This window comes from Eleutherodactylus coqui, chromosome 6 (assembly GCF_035609145.1).
Source record: "Eleutherodactylus coqui strain aEleCoq1 chromosome 6, aEleCoq1.hap1, whole genome shotgun sequence".
Taxonomy (NCBI): Eukaryota; Metazoa; Chordata; class Amphibia; order Anura; family Eleutherodactylidae; genus Eleutherodactylus; species Eleutherodactylus coqui.
The window spans coordinates 184,144,781-184,165,120 of record NC_089842.1 but is presented as its reverse complement, the minus strand read 5'-3'; the positions used below and the strand labels follow the sequence as shown (position 1 = coordinate 184,165,120).

The window sequence follows — 20,340 nt, the reverse complement described above, 5'->3', positions numbered from 1 at the left end:
ATGCCAGAGGGGGCACGCAGAGTCCTCTTTGCTGGCACGCACACCATGACAGGGATTACCAGCCTGGGTTACGTGGCTTTTCAGACTGTAATCACTCAGCAGCGCTGCTAGTGGTGCACACACTGACGTCAGTGTGCACCCAGGATGTTCCTCCCCTGATCTCTTCTCCTTAGTTTCATACGAGGAAAGGGCAGGGAAGGAGGTGTTAAGTTGCACACACTGCCATCAGTGTGTGCGTCCCGCAGCAACGCCGAGAAGAGAAGCAGCGGCGCTCCAACAACAGGAGGAGGTGAATGAGGAGACTCAAAAGGCCATTCATGTTCCTCTGGGTAATATGCAAATAAGGGAGATGGAATAATACCTCCAGTGTCACCTATTGGAAAGCAGCATTCCTTCAAGCCAAAGTTAAGACTTTTTATATAGCCTTTTGAGTCTCTTCACTCACTGTCTAGGTGCTCCCCCTAAGGAGAAAAGATTCTGGCCCCCATCCCAGGCCTCTCCTTAGCAAAGCCAGACTCCATGTACAGACAGCTGTTTCAGGGTTTTTACCCCTCATCGGTGTACAGTAGGAGTCTGGCTTTGCTTTTAATTCCCAGTCATTGTTACAAGGCTTGTATAAAGAATCTAACTTTGGCTTGAAGGAATGCTGCCTTCCAATAGGTGGAACTGTTTGCATATTTGCATATTACCCAGAGGAGCATGAAGTGCCTTTTGAGCCTCCTCACTCACCATCTAGGTGCTCTCCCTAAGGAGAAAAGAGAACGTTTCTGACCCCCAGCTAGGAAACAAACACAGGGCGTTCCTCCTTGTTCATTTTGAAACAGCCTTGTCCTTTTTATAATGACGGAGGTGAAAAAAAAACCAAAAAACGCACATCGTAATACGCCCCGCACCCTGACGTGTTGGCACTTTGAGATAAATAAGTGGAACATTTACAACAAGGCGGGTGAATGATGGGAGTTGGCTCCCCTCTGAGAGCCGTAAACTGCTCCTGTAAGGCTGCCTGTCTACGGTCGTTGCGGTATCCTGCGGTGGAGATATCGCCGCTAGGGAGCAGGAGCTGTCAGACGGATCTCCGCCGTCAGCCTGTCTAACAGATAAGCTGACCGCGGAGAATCGTAGTTAATTCGCAGCATGCTGCGATTTGCTGTCCGCGAGCGGAGTATCGCAATGATTCTGCGCTCGTGGATAGGAGGGGGAAGCACTCTCCATAGCAACGCAATAAAAATCCCGCCCGTGGACAGAGCTCCGCCACGGGAGCCGCCGCCCGGGAGCAGGAGCCACAGACGAATCTCCGCTGGTCAGCCTAATCTGATAGATAGGCTGACTGTAGAGAATCGTGGCAACGAATTGCCCGCCGCGAGCGGAGAATCACAATAATTCTCCGCTCGTGGACACCGGGCCGGCACTTTCCATAGCAATGCTATGGAAAGCTTCAGCCAGCATAATTCGACGGTGGTTTACCTCCGGAAAAATCACTGCCATGGACAGGGGGCCTATGGGTGCTTTTACACAAGCCAACTATTGATTGAAAAAACAAAACAAACAAAAAAAATGTTCAACAATTTTGATCAACAGTCATCCCATATAAAGGCCGCCTGCAGACGGGCGGATCGGATCCGTCGGCGAGAATTCTCGCTGCGGGACCTGACCCGAGCGCTTGCAGGGACCAGCGCGTACTCACCCGCGCCCAACGGCTCCGGCTGTTTGACGTGCCGGCTTGCCGGGCAGCCGATGCATGCGCAGACCGGAGCCGGTGGCGGGCGAGCGACATTTCTGTGCGGGGCTCTGCGAGCCCCGCACAGAAATAGAGCATGCCACGTTTTGTTTGCCGCACGATATTTCACGCAGCCAAATTGCGGCCGTCTGCATAGGATTCCGTTTGTTAACGCAATCCTATGCAGGCTTCCAGTGGCAGAAATTCCGTGGGAAATCCCGCCGCGGAATTACCGCTCTTGTGTGAAGGGGGCCAAAAGGCGGGACCCAAAAGGGTACTGAATGAGAAATCGTTCATTAGGCCGGTGTCACATGAGCACAAACGCATTTATGTGTGCATTTGCGCTGCATATTTGCCAAACGGGCCCTGTGTATTTGCGCACGCATGTTTAATTGTACCCTTTGCACACACAAATCATGCTCATTTGCGCGCACAAAAAAAAAAAAACAAACAAAAAAAAACATGCTCCCATTCATTGAAATGAACTAATTACACCAATTTCTCAACATGTGCCCTTTCTCTAAATCAAATGCGCAGGAAAATAGAGCGCACTGCATATTTTCTTTTGCAATAACGATATGCGCACCAGAAAATACAATTATTAGAATGAATCCATTCAAATCAATGGGTTTTATTCACAGCATATTGTGCACGTAAAACGCTGCACAAGTAAGTTTGTGTGACATAGGCCTTAGGCCGCCTGCGCACGGGCGAGTCGGACCCCACATGCAGGATTCCCACAGCGATGTTAAACCTGTGCCCGGCTGGTGACCCCAGCTTACTGCTCCGCTGATCTTTTCCTCTGCTGCGATTGTGTCGGCTAGCACTTGCGCAGTACAGAAGATGCCTCGCTATGGCATTGACTCAGCCTCCTCTGCTGAGAATGTGCTGGCCGGCACATGCACAACGAGAGGATGCCGCGCCGTCGCTATGGCGATAACGCATCTCCTGTGGCCATTCTGCAATGATGACTGCAAAATGGCCATGAAATGGATGGCTTCCCTTGACTTCAATGGAAGCTGGCCGTGCGTAGGTTGCACAAAAAAAAAAAAAACGCAATCCATTTCCGCTCATGGGCAGGAAATTGCGTTTTTTCATAGCATGCTATGGGCTGGATTTGCTGCAGACTCCGGAGCCGGAATCCTGCTCCGGATTTCACAATGCAATTTCGCCCGTGTGCGAGAGACCTTAGTCACAGGTTGCTTTGTTTCAGCTCACTGCAAGAAAGTGACTAGTGGGAGACGTCTTGCTCAGTGTAAACAGGCAGTGGTTCATTTATGAATGACTGACTATTCACAGTAAATGGGGGTAGACTGCCAGAAGAAATCTTCCTCCATTCATGGACCAAATAGCACGTCATCTCGCATTTGTAAGTTCATAAACAGTAAAACGTGAAAAGCGCTCCAGAGGCTAGGTGTATTAGGAATATGGGGGTGAGGAAAAATATATAAAAAATAACTCACCCGACGTTACCGGGCCGTACTAGGAGGCACCGGTATGTCACAATCCAGGATAGTATACAATTCCAGATAATATCTGGATGGTATAGGGTGATCCGAGCCTCGGATATAGTTGAAATTGGATAAGGATTGCATCGGTTAGTTAGAACATCCTCAGGAAAGCGTCATGGTATAATTCCAGAAGTGAAAAAAATTCAACCACGGAATAAAGAAAGAAGCCAAAGGATAAGAAAAATTACCAGCGCTTCAATGCAACCAATGAAGGAGAAAGAACAAGATGTGGCACTTACTTTACAGGGGTGCCGTATCCCCTAGCACCCCTTGAATCCCAAATGGCAGATGATGTCACAAGCGTAGCCAAAAAGAAGTGTTTATTCATCCATAACGCGTTTTGGCTTAGACAGAGAGCCTTTCTGATGCTTGAGAAAGGCTTTCTGTCTAAGCCGAAACGCGTCGCATGTTACGTTATGGATGAATAAACACTTCTTTTTGGCTACGCTTGTGACATCATCTGCCATCTGGGATTCAGGGGTGCCAGGGGATACAGCACCCCTGTAAAGTAAGTGCCACAACTTATTATTTCTCCTTCATTGGTTGCATTGAAGCACTGGTAATTTTTCTTATCCTTTGGCTTATTAGTAAGTTCATGTGAGTCTTCCACACAGGGAGGTGCAGTCAATAGAAAGCTTATATGTCATTGTTTATTACATTCACTCCAAGTCATAATTTGTAAAAGAGGATAAAAAACCTGCAATACTTCTGGAGCAAAGCCTAGGAATGTTATCCCATGAGACTTCCGAGCTTACGGGCCAGTATGCAATTGCAACCACTATTGTTATGCCACTGCTTCAGTATAAAGAAGAACAAGGAGTCCTGCAAGTGACGACATGGCCTCCACAGAGCCCTGATCTTAGCATCATCCAATCTGTCTGGGATTACATGAAGAGACAGAAGGATTTGAGCAAGCTGTCATCCAATGAAGATCTGTGCTTAGTTCTCCAAGATGTTTGGAACAACCTCCCTACCAGAGGAGTAGCTAAAGGCTCAGGCACCCATTGCACTTTTACTTTTCTCTGCATCATTGGGTCTCTTAAGAAGCCCATCGATGAAACACTAGCAGGTGGGGGCATTGCTAGAATCTTAGAAGATTAGGTAGAGGCTAAATGTAGGGGACCCTAATGCAGAATCTATAACAGGGACCCTCAACCATCCATGTGCCATTTATAATACTGGTGCTTTCTTATATGATAAAGGAGGCTTTGGGCCTCCTAAGGCTCCAGGGCCCGCTAGCTACTACTATTTCTGCACCCCCTATAGCTGCACGCTTGCTCCCTGCCACAGATTTTGATCATGCCCATGGTAATAGGGCAAATGCACCCGTGGCAGCCCAGTGTGGTTTCAACATGAAAACTGGACATGTAAATTCTATTTTACCGCAATGCGTATTTCACAATACGCGAATGAAAAAATCCATGCCATATAAATTATATCCCAAAAATTTAATGCATTCAGTAAAATGCTAAAATGAAGATATTTTACCATGGAAAATGCGGTGTAATGCTGCCATGTGAACGCAGCTTGTGAATTTGGATGCAGGCAGGTGCGGTGCCTCCTCCTCCAGCCTCAGCAGCCTTTATGACAAATTGTGCATCTCTTGGTGGAGCAGCAGACAACAAACCCTGCTCACGGGTGCGCCGTTAAGAAGCCCTGCCTGTGTGGTGTTCACTGATGTCCATTTACCTTGATTTATTGTGAACTAGTTTCGCTCCTGTCACTGCTACAGAAAAGACTGCCGACTGTGTCCACTCTGACTCAATGATAATGTGATCTGTAAGATCAGTAGGTTTCAGCTGCATCACTGGGTGTCTTAGGATTCAGTGATGTAGCCCAGACAGCATGAGTGTGGTGAGGGGAGCCTGCAGGCCCCCCTAGCCTAGGGGCCCGGTCGCAATTGCAACCCCTTTAACTATGCCACCGATCCCCAGAGTGCTCATCTTCCCTGCATGAGTGTCCCAAGGTCAGACCTCCACCAATCATAATAATATACCATAACTTTCTTAGATTGAAATATCCATTTAATTTCATGTCTTACCGCATACAGGACTGCTCCAAGTCTTGAGCCCACATCTAATAAAGTCTTTCCACTCAGATCAGGTATGACATTGTGAAAAAGAAATTTGAGCTCCAGAATGGAGAAAGAATGGGAGAGAAAGTCTGCAAATGTAAGCATAAAGTAGAAGTCCCTGGTAATGTAACAATTTACTAACTACAATATGGTATATATTTTACATAAATGTACAGATTTAGCATAAGTGAAGGTGTAAAGGCTAAGTTCACACTAGTATTTCCATTTCCGTTTTCACGGCCATAGAAATATATTGATGCAGGTGTTCAGTTTCAATATTTTCCTCCCCCATCCCCTTTTACACTGATCAGAAGAACAGACTACTAAGCTTTCGTTTCCAGTTCTGAAAACAGAATACAGACAGATCCTTTATTTATTGCATTGTGCTCAATAGGAGGTGGATGGAATTGGAAAGCAATGTAGTGGTTCCTCAGTGTATGAGGCTCAGTGGTTAGCACTGTTGCATTGCAATGCTGGGGTCCTAGCTTCAAATCTCTCCAAATGCAACATCAACTTTTGAAAAACTCCATACAGATGTTACTCTTGGTCAGATATGAACCTAGAACACCAGTGTTACAAAGCAACACTGCTAGCCACTGAGCCATCAAGCTTCTTCATTCTCCAGAGGAGATCTTTTTCTTTTCCTTCTTCTCCTTCTCCTTCCATTTCTTTTTCTCCTTGTCCTCTGGAGAAAAAAGGAAGACGTGAAAGAAGAATGAAAAAGCATGGTTGCTCAATATTTAGCAGGTTCAAATCTGACCAAAGAGTGACATCTGTATGGAGTCTTTCAAAAGTTGATGGTGCCCTTGAAGAGCTTGGACCCTAGGACCCCAGCAATGTAAGATAACAGTGCTAACCACTGAGCCACATTCATTGAAGAACCACCATCCTGATTATCTCCTCATGTCTAGCAGCTGCATAAGTAAACGGATTTGTCTTAAGTGGAAAGCTTACAGATGCTTTCCATTTCACTTCCATTTTAGGATTTAAATTTTTAGTAAAACTTGATCCCTTTAAAAAATGCTAGTGTGAACGAGATCTAAGTGAAGCAAAGTTCAACACACTTTTACTAATTCTTAAGGAAATAAAAATGATGCTTTGTAATTATGAATACACGTTGCCTCAAAGAGAAAATGGCACACCATGCTCAAAGTGAGTCGAAATAATACCCAGAATTAAGTTCTGAATAATCAGTTTTAATTTCAAACATTTACACCTCCCCTGTAACCCAATAAACAGGATGACCAGGAAGCAGTGGGGCCACCATGCCAGGCAATATAGTTATTAACACGATGTAGCTTGAATACTGTCCTGGGGTAGTGCTGACCATGTGGTATTGACCATAGTCCGCAATTTATCTTCACTATGAGGCTGAGTGAGGGCATTTACTTGATGTCCAATCATATCCTACAGATACTTAATTAGAGAGGGATCTGGGAGTCTTTCCAAGACTCACTACTTGCTGATGTTCACTGTGTGGGGCTGGAAATTGGGATCTTGTATGTCCTGAAGATATAGTAGTGCAATCGTCTGCAGCACCTCATCAACATAACAACGTGCCATCAATATGTCCCTGATGCATACTATAGATAATCAGCCGCTGATGGCACCCTAGACTATGACTCTACCCGGACGAATTGTGTGGCACTCAGAAATAGCAGAAGGTCGGCCCAATTGCCACATGGCATTAACACCCTCGCTTGGTGATCATCATTGCTGAACACCACAATATGCCATTTGTCACACAATGCAGCTCTAGAGAGACACCATTGCAAGAGTTCACAATGATGGTGTGGTGTGTTGGGTAATCTTTGCAATCTTCAGCCAATTTCTGAGAAACTATCATTTTCTATATTGGAGCAACCGTATCTGTTCATACATGTTGCAGAATATCACCAGCTGTGGATTGTCTAACTGTTAGGCCTCCTTCACACGGACGACAAAGTCGAGGGATTTTGTCGCGTTGCTACAAATCGCATGTATGAGAAGCCCATGCTTTCCAATAGGTTTATTCACACCTGCAATGTTTTGTAGCATGGGACATCCCAACACAAAATCCTTACGGGTCCGGCGATATGCCCATGACTTGTGAGGTTTTGTAACCCGTTTCTCTATGGAGCAGGATTTTCGTGCGGTGCGATACGACTTGACAGTAGCAAATTCTTCTGGCAAAGTCATAACCTAAGCCCTGGCTGCAGGAAAAAAACCAAAACAAAACAAAAACTGTATACATCACCTAAGAAGTGCTGTCAGCCAAGCTGCATCTTCTCCCCGGGTCCTGGGCACTATTGTCCTAAATTTCTTCTGGCCAGGGACTGAAAAATCCCTGCCTCCTGGAAGCGCTGGCTATGATTGCCTGATGCTTAGCCAATCACAGCCAGCACTCGATGATCCAATCACAGCCATTTATCAAGTGCTGGCTCTGATTGGCTAAGCATCAGGCAATCACAACTATCGCTTCCAGGAGGCAGGGATCTTTTAATCCCCGGCTAGAAGAGATGAAGACCAGTGCCAAGGACCAGTTTTTTTCTGCAGTTAGGGCTTATTTTCAGGGTAGGGCTTATATTTGAAGCCCCCACCTGAAAATCCTCGCATGTGGTGCTACAAAGTCACGTGACTTTGTAGCGCTACAAAATCACGGTATTGCCGCGAGAAGACGCAGCGATATCGCACGGACCAGTGATGCAATATCATTGCGATTTTCTTGTGGCGATGCCGTGTCGCCCGTATGAGGGCGGTCTTACAGAGTTGTTAGACAGAAAGAGCAGGCTGCCTCTAAAGGGGCCTTCACACTTCAGATAAAATCGCACGCTTTTCGCACAATGCAAGAGTGAGTGAAAGTGTAAAAATTATGAAACCAATGATTTTCAATGGTTTGATTCCCATTTGCGATGTTTTTACTCATGCGCTGTGGAGTGAAAAAAATTGCAGCATATCCGATCTTTCTGCATTTTGCTTTTTTTTTTAAATATTTTGGATGTTTCCCTATGGAGCCACCTTTTTATCATATCGCAACACTTGAAATTGCGATTTTTGTGTGATGTGATGCATTTTTAACATTAGAAAGTTCTATTGTCTTTCATGCTAAAAAATTGCGGCAAAATCTTGCGAGAAATTCACAAGTGGCTGCGATATTTTTACAAGAAAAAGCATCACCGACACTCAAAAATCACGGGAACACAGACACCATTTTGCCGCGGCAAAATTTGCAATCACCAGTGTAAATGAGCCCTAACCCCCGGTCATCCTTCATTGCGGGGTGCCAAGCAGCAGTCAGGGCAGCGAGAGGCCTAGTAAAGACCTCTAGACCTGCCATGGCGACACAGACTCCAGATTCTCCCTGCCACTGTGCTGCGGTCATTGTGAGCATAACCTGAGGGGGGATCTGCACCATCCTGGCTGCCAATTGGAAGCTAGGGGCTTGACAGGAGAGGTTAACTCCTGCAAACCCAGGTTAGCCCCTAGCTTCCGGTGGCATCAAGATACAATAATACCCTTCTATTATACAAGAAATGGGGTGTAATAGAACAGTGCTGACAGCACAATAAACTGCAATTCAGAAGTAATGTAAGCTACAAGCAATCGTATGTTCAAGACCCCTAGTGGATATATGTAAAAATTTCAAAACAACCCCTTTTCCTATTAATCATACAAAAAAAGAAAAAGTCTAAAAAATAATTAGCCATCATAACTGGCATCACGTTTGTAAATTTCCAAACTATTTAGATACGGTTTCTTTTTTTACTGTACGATGAATACTGTTTAAAAAAAAAAACATTCTACAAAAGTAGCCAAATGTCAGAAATGATAGTTCATGTTGCTTAGCTTTCCACCCCAGGAGAGGAAAATAAAAGTGAATAAAAGGTTATGCAAAAAACAAGCCCTCACACAACTCTGCCGGCAGAAACATACCGTAAGTGTTGTGGGTGTCAAAATAATGCAAAACAAAAGGAAACTTTTTTTAACGTTTTTTTAATTTTTAAAAAATTAGTAAGACATAACTAGATACATTTTGTATTGCTGTAATCCTACCGACCCACAGAATAAAGTAAACGTGTAATTTGCACAAGACATGCAGTAAAAAAAATACTCTCCCTCAAAAAAAAAAAAAAAAAAAGGGTTATAATTATTTGTAGAGTGGAATAAAGAAAAAAATGCTATGTTTCTCAGTACATTATATTGTACCTTAAATGGTGACATTAAAAAAATACAACTCTATGGCCGCTCTCACACACCCGTTCAGAAAATGCTGCTTGCAACTGCAGCATTTTTCAGTGATTTCAAGCGGTATTTTTTAACGCATGGTGCAGCATTTGACAGTGCTTTATAACGCACCTCATCACTGTGATGGCTGATGGGGTGCATTAAAAGCGAAAACGCTAAAAAAAAAAAAAAAAAGGGGGCAGACAGCGCTTGAGATTGCGACAATACAAATGCAGTGTTTGACAGCTGGTCTGCAAGGCCCCATTAAACTGAATGGCGGCGTGTTACTGCGGTTAGCGCAGCACTCGGGATGACGCTCTAATTGCGATAAACAACAACTAGTTTGAGCGGCCTATGTTGACGGAAAAATACAAAAGGTATGGCTTTTGGAAGTGGAGGATGAAAGAATAATAATTGCATGTGTGCTCGAGGGGGTTAATATACCAATCTGCCACCGATATGAGGCGTTTTTTCAGGCCTCCCTATCACTTAGTATCATAGTATGTAAAGCCAAAAAAAAGACATACCGTATGTCCATCCAGTTCAGCCTATTAACCCCCAATGTTGATCCAGAGGAAGGACTTCATTGAAGTAGCAATCCTCCGGCGCGTCTTTTAGGCATGTTAGAGGATTGGAATGTGTTTGTTTTTGATGGGAAACCTCGCATCGCACGGCGTGTAATGCGTTTTACTGTCCCATAGGGTGATGTGTTCCGAGAAACACGTAAAGATAGGACGTGCCACAAATTTTTCCATCACCTTGATGTGATGTATAGGACTCCATTTAAAAGCCTGGAGTTTGTATTTGCGTGAGTTTTGCGAGTCTCGCAACGTACCAAGCTCACGCAAGATTCTCGGCCGTGTAAAACCCACCTCAAGAAAAAAGTTAACTGCAATTTCAAAAATCAGTAAAATTAGTTCAGGATAAAAATCCTGATAAGTACGGAGCTCCCTCGGTGTCACTGGAAGAGACGGGGACAGGTCAGTAACCCCAGCTCCGTTACGTCAGGACCCCAAAGAGCTTTCTGATACGGGGGAAGAAGGATATTATAAAGAACGGCAGCTGTGTGTGGAGGTAGGGTTTAGTTCACACAACATGCAGCCAGTGACTCACCTAGGGGAGCTGTTTTTGTAGAACCACAAGACATACAGTAATTACGGCTCATCTTTCCTTCTTCACATAATGAGTCAATTGTGTCATCGTTATAAAGAAAAGCATCTACATGAAGAGTAGGCTTCTGGAGCCTTTGAATCTGAAAGAACACAGGAAGGAGAAGACAAATAGATGGAGTTTGACTGATTCAGATAATCATCATCCGAAACATGAGAAACATTGATAAATACATCTGGTACTATGTTAGACAGGTTAAGATGTGGAAGAGCTGTCACAGTTTTCAGAGTGGATTCCAGTACAGTAGACGTGGATGGTGAAGTCAATGCGTGGTCTGAAAATCTGATTATTTTCAGGCCACTGTGTACATGCTCACCATAGAGTCTATGAGAGAGCATGCGCACAGCAGTCTGAAAAGAGCTTTTTTGCGGTGCTATTTGGTGGTGACAGAGTCTCTTTAAGATGTTTTTCAGCCTATCAGTACTTAATATTGATAACAAGGAGCAGAGGCCATGTGGTTATCCTTGGAATCGAGACTTCTTCAAACCCAGCATTTAAGAGCTACTACTTACAGTCGACGAGCACTATGGGAGGAAGAGATGACCACTTTAAATGTCCAGTCGGTTCACATGCCAGAGGAGCACATTTTTGAGGCACAAACACCAAAACACCAAACAGCATAAGAAAGAGGCTGTTCAGTGTTACCAGGATCCATTTTCTTAGGACTCCTTTGCGGATGTCACTAGTGTTCACATCAGGACTGTGGGGTCGGAGTCATAGGCCTCCTGCAGGCGGGCGGAAATTCCGCGGAATTTCAGTCCTTGGAAGCTTCCATAGGATTGCGTTAGCAAACGCAATCCTAGGCAGACGGCTGCGGTTTGTCCGCGTGAAATCTCGCGCGGCAAACAAACTGCAGCATATTCTATTTCTGTGCGGGGCTCGCATAGCCCCGCACAGAAACGTCACTCACCGGTCGCCGACTCCGGTCTGTGCATGCGCCGGCTGCCGGCACATGAAAGATCCGGAGCTGCGGGGCGCGGGTCAGTACGTGCTGCTCTCTGCAGGCGCTCGGGTCGGGTCCTGCGGCGAGAATTCTCACTGCCGGATCCGACCCGGCTGTCTGCAGGCGGCCATAGTCAGAGTCCCATTATGGTGGAGTTGGTAGAAATGGACTGACTCTGGCTTATAAAAATATATATTATAAATATAGTATAGTTCAATGCAGAATTTGTTTCATATTTCCTTTCATAGGAATTCAGTAAAGTTTTGTGTGCTGAAATTGTATTTCAATAAATATGTTACTATTTTAATACAGTAAATGTATCACTTTAAAAACACAAGTTACAAATGAAGGAGTCGGAGGTTTGGCTTACCAACTTCACAGCCCCGGCTCACATAATCACACAAAACTATCTAGGAAACATTAATATTAATAATGATAATAATCTTTATTTATATAGCGCCAACATATTCCGCAGCGCTTAGATTACAGGGGAAATAACACAAGACAACAGTTACATGAAGTAATCAATTGATGGAAACAGTAGGGGTGAGGGTCCTGCTCCAACGAGCTTACATACTACAGATAATGGGGTGATACAGAAGGTAGAGGGGCTGGAGATGTGCCGGGTATGGCGAGGTGAAGAATGAGGGATGCTATATACAGACAATGGTCAGGCCGTATAGTGGCGGAATGACTGCAGGTGCCGGTTGATTACAGCTAGCAGGAATTGCAGTCTGTGGGACAGGGTCCATGTTATCATGCGGCGTACTAAGGGGTTTGGTTTAGGGCAGGGGTGTCAAACTCATTTTCACTGAGGGCCACATCAGGCTTATGGTGACCTTTAAAGGGCCGAGTGTAAGACAGTATAGTAAGGGCCTGTTCACAAAAGCATATTTGCGTACATAATATGCAGTGAATAGAAGCCATTGATTTCAATGAGTTCACTGACATGATGTATATTTTCACACAGCATGACCTATTTTGTTGCGTACTACGCACTCTAATAGAGCATTGAAGTGAATGGGCCACGCAAATACATGGTGAATGCATAGGAAACCTGTGTATTCACTGCATATTTGTGCACAATTTCAGTGGGACCATCTGCCTTCTTTTTTGCGCACCTAAATATGCAGGCGTAAGCGATTTTCGGTTGTGCAAATACGCAGCGTATTTGAATGAGCCATAATAGTGACCCCTATAGTAGTCGCAATAGTAAAAGTGACTCCTATAGTGGTCGCAGTAGTCATATTGACTCTCACAGTGGCCCCAGTAAAAATAGTGACCCTCGTAGTGGCCCCAGTAATAATATTGACCCCTACAGTGGGCCAATTAGTAATAGCGACCCCCACAGTGGCCCAATTAGTAATAGCGACCCCCACAGTGGCCCCAGTAGTAACAAGGTACCCTACAGTGGCCCCAGTAGTAATAGCGACCCCCACAGTAATATTAACCCCCTCAGTAGTAATAACTCCACAGTAATATTATCCCTGTCAGTAATATTAACCCCCCTCAGTAATATTAAGGCTGCCTGTCCATGGGCGTTTTTGCATTGCGTTCCCCGCGGCGATAATCTGGCTGCGGGGAACGCAGTGCATGCTTTCCATAGCGTTGCTATGGAAAGCGCAGCCCCCTGTCCACAAGCGGAGAATCATAGTGATTTTCCGCTCGCGGCCAGCAAATCACAGCATGTTGCGAATTGCCGCGGTTCTCTGCGGGGAGCCTATCCGTCAGATAGACTCACCGCACAAATCCGTCAGTTGGCTCCTGCTCCCCGGCAGCGGCTCCTACGGCGGAGATCCACCACGGGAAACCGCAATCCCTGTGGATAGGCAGCCTAATTCCCCTCAGTAATATTAACCCCCTTTAGTAATGTTAACCCCTCTCAGTAATAATATTATACCCGTCAGTAATATTAACCTCCACAGTAAAATTAACCCCCTTCGGTAATATTAACCCCCCCCCCCCCTAGTAATAAAAGTTTCCCCCCAACCCATATACTTACCTCCTCCTTGCTATCAGCAAGTCCTCTCCTGCGGAACTGATGAGCAGGGCGCTCAGGGAAGGAGGATCCCGGCTGTACACTGACGTCAGAGTGTGCGCCGGGATCAGCGCTAACAGCGTGATTACCAGTAGGGAGCTGCTGCACCCCAGCTGATAATCACTTCAGTGGTGAGCGGCTGTCGGCACGCTGCAGGCCACATAAAATGAGGCAGTGGGCCAGATTCGGCCCGCGGGCTGTGTGTTTGACACCTGTGGTTTAGGGGATATGGTAGGTCTCCCTGAAGAGGTGCATTTTTAGAGCATGCCTGAAGTTTAGTGTGTCAGTGATTGCCCGGATATTTTTTGGTAGCGTGTTCCAGAGGACAGGTGCTGCTCTTGAGAAGTCTTGGAAGCGGGAATGAGAGCTTCGAATTAAAGGGGCACTCAGTCTGATTTCATAAGCAGAGCGGAGGGCCTGAGCTGGCTGGTGGGTTGAGATGAGGGAAGCAATATAGGGCGGGCGGTGCTGTGGAGAGCTTTGTGGATGAGAGTAGCGAGTTTAAATTGTATTCTGTATGTGACGGGCAGCCAGTGCAGTGACCGGCACAGGGCAGAGGCATCCGAGTAGCGGCTGGACAGGAAGATGAGCCTGGCTGCCGCATTCAGGATAGACTGGAGAGGGTAGAGTCTGGAGCAGGGGAGGCCTATTAGCAGAGAGTTGCAATAATCGAGCTGGGAGTGGATGAGGGCAACAGTGAGTGTTTTTAGCGTGTCCACGGTGAGAAAAGAGCATATTCCAGCAATGTTCTTGAGGTGCAGATGACATGTTCGAGCCAGAGATTGGATGTAGGGGGTGAAGGAGAGATCTGAGTCGAATATGACCCCAAGGCAGCGGGCATGCTGTCGGGGAGTTATGGTGGTGCCACACACTGAGATGGAGATGTCAGGATGAGGTTGGTTAGCAGAGAACGGGAACACCGGTAGGTCAGTTTTTGAGAGGTTCAGTTTTAGGTAGAGAGAGGACATAGTGTTGGACACAGCAGACAGACAGTCAGTCGGTGGCATTCTGGAGGAATGTTGCTGTGACATCCCAGGAAGAGGTGTATAGCTGGGTATCATCAGCATAGAGATGGTACTGGAAACCAAATCTCCTGATGGTCTGTCCAATGGGGCTGTGTAGATGGAGAAGAGGAGGGGGCCGAGGACCGAGCCCTGGGGGCCCCCAACAGCAAGAGGGGAAGAGGAGGGGAGGTAGAGCCAGCAAAGCAGACACTGAAGGAGCGGTCGGATAGGTAGGAGGAGAACCAGGAGAGGGCAGTGTCCTAGTCCAATGGAACGAAGCATAGTGAGGAGAAGTTTGTGGTCAACAGTATTGAATGCTGCAGAGAGGTCGAGGAGGATCAATAGGGAGTAGTCGCCCCTTGAACATTAGCTCATTAACAACTGTAGATGCTCAAACCTTTCCATATGTGTCACATGGAATGATTTCACATCTTTACACAGAATGGGGCAGATTTGCTAGTTCTCTCTAAAAGTTAGGCAGCATGAATTTAGGCTGGAAAGTCTGAAAATAAGCCAGACGTATCACAATGACTCGTGCTGGATGATACATTTGCTGCATTTTTAGACCTTCTATTGGTTGACTTAGTTTGCGCCAATATCTTACGTCAAAATTTTGGCACTTTTTGAGCAACACAGCTCCATACATAAAGCAAATCTAGCCTTCTGCAGTATCATGCCAACAGTTAGACATAGTGGGGTACTGTAATGGGGTGTATTTCCATGCCACAAAACCTGGAAAATACTGAAGCAACAATGACTTGTGCAGTGCACCAAAAAATGCATCATTCTCATTCTGAAACTTTAAATATCTCACATTTTCTATAGCTAGATCCTCTGACAGCACCATGGCTTCTAGTGGCAAGTGGTTTCGTAAAGAGTCAGCAATATTGTGGAGGAGAATATCTGAGTTACTTGTTGTTAGCTCTTCTATTTCACCTAAAAAACAAAACCAGAAAGTACTTCAGTGCAGAGTAGAATCTGACGTGGAGGCAAGAATAGTCTCTTGTTGAGATTATGTTAATAACCAGTGTTCTGCCATAGCTGTAATCTGATGTATTGAGGAAGCTTCTACAGACCAGACATTGGGGGAGGTTTACTATATAGTCTGAGCCACTGTGACAAATTTCGCATAGTTTCTGGTCTACTTTATTCTGTCTCACTTTAAGACAGTATTAACCCTTAAGGACATGGCCTATTTTGGCTATAAGGACATGACTGTTTTGGGGGGATTTTTATCGCTTTACTTTTCAAAAGTCATAAGGGGACTTTTTGCGCGAAAAACTGTAGTGTTATTGGTACCATTTTGCCGTACATACAGCTTTTTGATCGCCTTTATTGTGTTTTGTTTGGGGAGGCAACACATTTTGCCTGTATTGTTTTTTTTTTCTTCTATAGTTTTTGCCATGCAGGATAAATTAATAGTGTATTCAATTCATTGTACAGGTTGTTATGGATACAAAGATTCCAAATATGTGGCTTTAAAAAAAAAGTTTTCTTTTTTAGACAAAAGTGCACAAAATGGGTTTTTGGCTATTATTGTTATATTCAACACAATTTTTTTTCAACATTCTTATGTCCCTGTAGGGGATTTGAACCTTAGGCTGGGTTCACACGCGACGAATTTCCAGTGGAATTCTCGCGGATTGGCCGTACTGAAAATCCGCGAGAATTACACTGGAAAACCGCAGCTGCGGGTTTTGGAGCTGCTTCGCTGCCTGCATTTCCGCTGCGGCCATCTCTCCCCATAGAGAGGAGAGAGGGCACTGCGGAAAAAAATGGACACGCTGCGTCTTTAATTTCCGTGCCGCATGACCATTTCCGCCCCGTTTTCCGCAACGGATTGGCCACAGCGTGTGGACGAGATTTTTGCAAAATAATATCCACTTAGCTGGCTAATCCCGGGATTAGGAGCCACATGCGGAATTTCCGTGCAGACAATCTGCACAGAAATTTCACAGCAAATCTGTCCCATGTGAACCCAGCCTAAAGATTTCACTATGAAAATGCATTGCAGTACTTCTGTAATGCAATGCAGTATCGCTCACAAGGTGTCCAGTTGCCCTGGCGATTACATTGTCCCTCAGCGATTACATTGTGGAGTGCCGATGACGTCAAAGAGGGAGTGCGCTCCCTCTGTGAACCCCTTACATGCTGGGATTGACAATCTATCGGTCACAGCCGACACCCACTACGGGATGGTGTAGGCTCAGCTTACAAGAGTGATATTTTTCTAAATCATTTTTTGCTAAATTTTTTGGGGTATGAAATAAAGGACTTGTAAAGAATTAGAAAAACAAGGCTACTTTCTTCTCAAAACAGCACCATACCTGTGTCTGGGATTACAGCTCAGCTCTAGAAATGTACCGTATATACTCGAGTATTAGCCGACCCGAGGTTAAAAAAAACCCAGAAAAAAACCAAAAAACCTCCATACTCACCTCCCAGCCGGCATCTGTGTCTGTGCGACAAGCTGCTTGAATTCTCCCCGCTGTCATCCCCCGCCGTCCTCTCTGCTTGGCTCTGTCAGTGCTGTGTAAGTAAGCGCTGTGATTGGATTGAGTGCCAGCCAATCACAGCTAGCACTCGATCCAATCACAGCGCTTGCTTACACAGCACTGACAGCAGGGGATTTGAAAGCCGAGCAGGGAGATGACAGCGGGGAGAACTCTAAAGCAGATTGATTGGCTGTGAATGATCAAGCAATGGCTGTGACTGGCTGATGGTCGATCCAATCACAGCTCTTACTTACACAGTGCTGACGGCGGGGGATGACAGAGCCGAGCAAAGAGGACAGCGGGAAATGACAGCGGAGAGAATTCAAGCAGCCTGCCGCACACGCCGCCGGGGACACAGACGGCGGCTGGGAGGGGAGTATGCAGGTTTTTTTTAAGCCTTCCCTGACTCGAATATAAGCTGAGGGGGGCTTTTTAAGGACAAAAAAAAAATGTGCTGAAAAAACTAGGCTTATACTCAATATACAGTAATTGGGACTAAAGCCCCTTTTACAAGGAATGATTATCATTGAAAAAAAAATCATTCAAACTAGCAAAAATAAGTGATCCTTGACAACATTTACACTGAATTATTAATGATAAATCGTTCACCTTTAGTTCATCATTAATTTTCTGCAGGCATAAAAATCATCGTTGGCTCCTTCACTTATCGTTCAGTTTGAATAGCGATCGTTCAGTCCTTCTAGTCGCTTATACAGTGAATGTGAACGACTGAACAATTTCTTATTTGAACGAGCCAACGATGTATAAACAGGCAGCACGAGCGAACTCGGACATCATTCACTCAGTCAAACGAGAAATCAGCAGGTCTAGACAGATCTTAAGCTGCATTACCACAATTAACGTGCACAGATGTAGCGCTGTTATGGAAGAAATGTTTTCTAAGGCTTCTGGCACACTAGTGTTTTTTAGAGTCATGTGCTGTCCATAGAATTACACCGCCTCATTATAGCCTATACATATGGATGTTTTTCTCGCACATACCCATGTTCCACATGAAGAAACTTAGGGCAAGTCCTATTCCTGTATTTTGCGCAGACGAGAAATAGGGCATACCAAAGTACTGAACTTTAATTAAACGAAAAAGGTTTGGTACCATGTTAAGGCCCATTTACATGCAAAAAGATCTTTCAAACGATTTTAAGTTTTAGCGATCTTTTTGCATACAGTGTTAATGGCCAGTAATGCCCATGAACACTTTGTCATCATTATTTGCATGTAAAAGGGCCTCCAAGAGCTGTTTGCAGAGCATGACTAATCACATACCTGACTGTACACACAGCTGCATTGTTCTTCATGCGGCTCCCGAGAGAATACAATGTAATCTCCCGCCTCCCATGGAGAACACAGCATACAATCTATTGAGAGATACTTTATCTCTCTGTGGTTGAATGATGGATTTTAAGTTCACCTTTAAATCATCGCACAGACGAAGGTGCACGATGGCAGCATTTACACATAACAATTATCGCTGATTTTCGGTTGTTTGAACGAATTTTGACCGATAATAGTTACGTGTAAATGGGCTTTTAGCCAGTAGAGCAAAGTGTGATTGTTCCCAGTAAGAGAAACCAAGTAATCAAGTAAGAAGAGATGTAGAGTCAGTGATAAAAGACGAGGCAGTGAAACTGCAGAGAAAGAAGACTGAGTAGTTATGAAACCTTGGAACATTTAGGGTGACTACCCACTACAGTTTTTTTTCACTGCGAAATTCGCAGCATTTTTTTTTCTGCAGGGGTCTATGGGACTTCTAATGTTAAAATCGCAATCGCACAAATTCGCAATTTACCGCAAAATCGCGATTTTAACATTACAAGTCCCATAGACCCCTGCAGAAAAAAAACGCTGCGAATTTCGCAGTCAAAAGAACTGTAGTGGGTAGTCACCCTTACTGAGGTTGAGTGGATGCAAAAAGGCTCTTCAATAGAAACAGCAGGTGGCGCTATTCTAACATTAGTCCTGGAATATCTGGGGATAAATTTTTTTTTTTTTTTAACAAGTGTCAATACAAAAATGTTTAGATTTATGGACTGCATCTAACTATAAGCAGTATTTTTGGGAGACAATTCCTTCAGGGTCATTGCACAGTAATGTGGACACTAATCTTATATTTGTGACACTGCATTTATATATTTTTTATACGTGTTATATATCTGAAAAATTCAAGCAACAACATCCTTATTTAACTGAATGACAATGCTTCTGCTTTAATTTTTATGATACATAAAATAAAAAAAATAAATGCAGTAACGTTGTGGGTGTGACGTTTGTGTCCACGTCACTATGGAATGACCCTTTGCATTTTTTGCGACATTTTTTGACATTTAAATTTTCTTAGATTTAATATACATCATACAGACTACTTGATGTTTGAATCACAAAAATTTTATGTGCAAACAGCTGGTAAAAAATGCAAAGAAAAAACCCCACAAATACTAAAACACCCTATTTTGCAAAACTCTGGAGGGAAAAAAACAAAAAAACACATGAAACCTAAAAAAAAACTTCATTAAAACTGTGTAAAGAATAATAGTTCCAATTAAAAGTATATTAAAAACTACTAATATCACTCACACACATTTCCATGAAAATTCTCAAAACTGGAGAGGATGATAACAATCAGTATTCCCAGTGCAGAACAATAACCAGCTGTAGCCCAGCATGAAATGAGTGATAAAAGGGGAAATAGATTACATTTAAATAGCTTTCAGGCAAAAGTCCCATTGCAGGGCTTGTACTGCTCTGGTCAGTATACATACACAAGCCCCGGACTACTTACTACTGGTCCTCATCCACTGAATAACCTTAGGGAGGGCTCTCGGGGACACCCGTCCCAACAGGCTATGAATAGCATCCTTAGCTTCGGACACATCCATCCACCAGACCTGGGTGTCATTTAAATCCCGTTATTTGTATTGGGTGTACCAAGATGGCCGCTATGAAGGTCGTGCATATGACAGACTACAAAGTGAATCGAATCCCACACAGCTTCAGTCTTTCACACCGTAAATGAAAGCCTGCATTCCAGTCACTTTATTAGAATTAGCCTAGAACGTTACACAGTAGCCAGTGCCTCTTCCAAAGTAGGAACGATCTTGAGCTTCCACTGCGGCGGGAGGAATGAATTCTAGGTAACACCGGATGTTTATGCGGATCTCTGAGCCGGA

The 20,340-nt window shown here is 44.6% G+C and overlaps 1 protein-coding gene across 2 annotated transcripts in view; it reads right to left on the bottom strand.

The window, feature by feature from the left end:
- The window catches only part of LOC136633027 (uncharacterized), a 70,820-nt gene that overhangs the window by 19,035 nt on the left and 31,445 nt on the right, over window positions 1-20,340 (bottom strand). Inside the window, exons 1-4 of one of the 2 annotated variants that reach the window (XM_066608428.1) lie at window positions 19,953-20,260; window positions 15,475-15,596; window positions 10,619-10,757; window positions 5,270-5,391 (exon numbers count right to left, since the gene is read on the bottom strand). In XM_066608428.1, the coding sequence (XP_066464525.1) occupies window positions 5,270-5,391; window positions 10,619-10,757; window positions 15,475-15,596; window positions 19,953-20,049 (480 nt within the window). In that variant the 5' untranslated portion in view covers window positions 20,050-20,260. Of the gene's footprint in view, window positions 1-5,269; window positions 5,392-10,618; window positions 10,758-15,474; window positions 15,597-19,952; window positions 20,261-20,340 lie in introns of those variants that run through there. The other variant, XM_066608429.1, reaches the window with a different exon arrangement.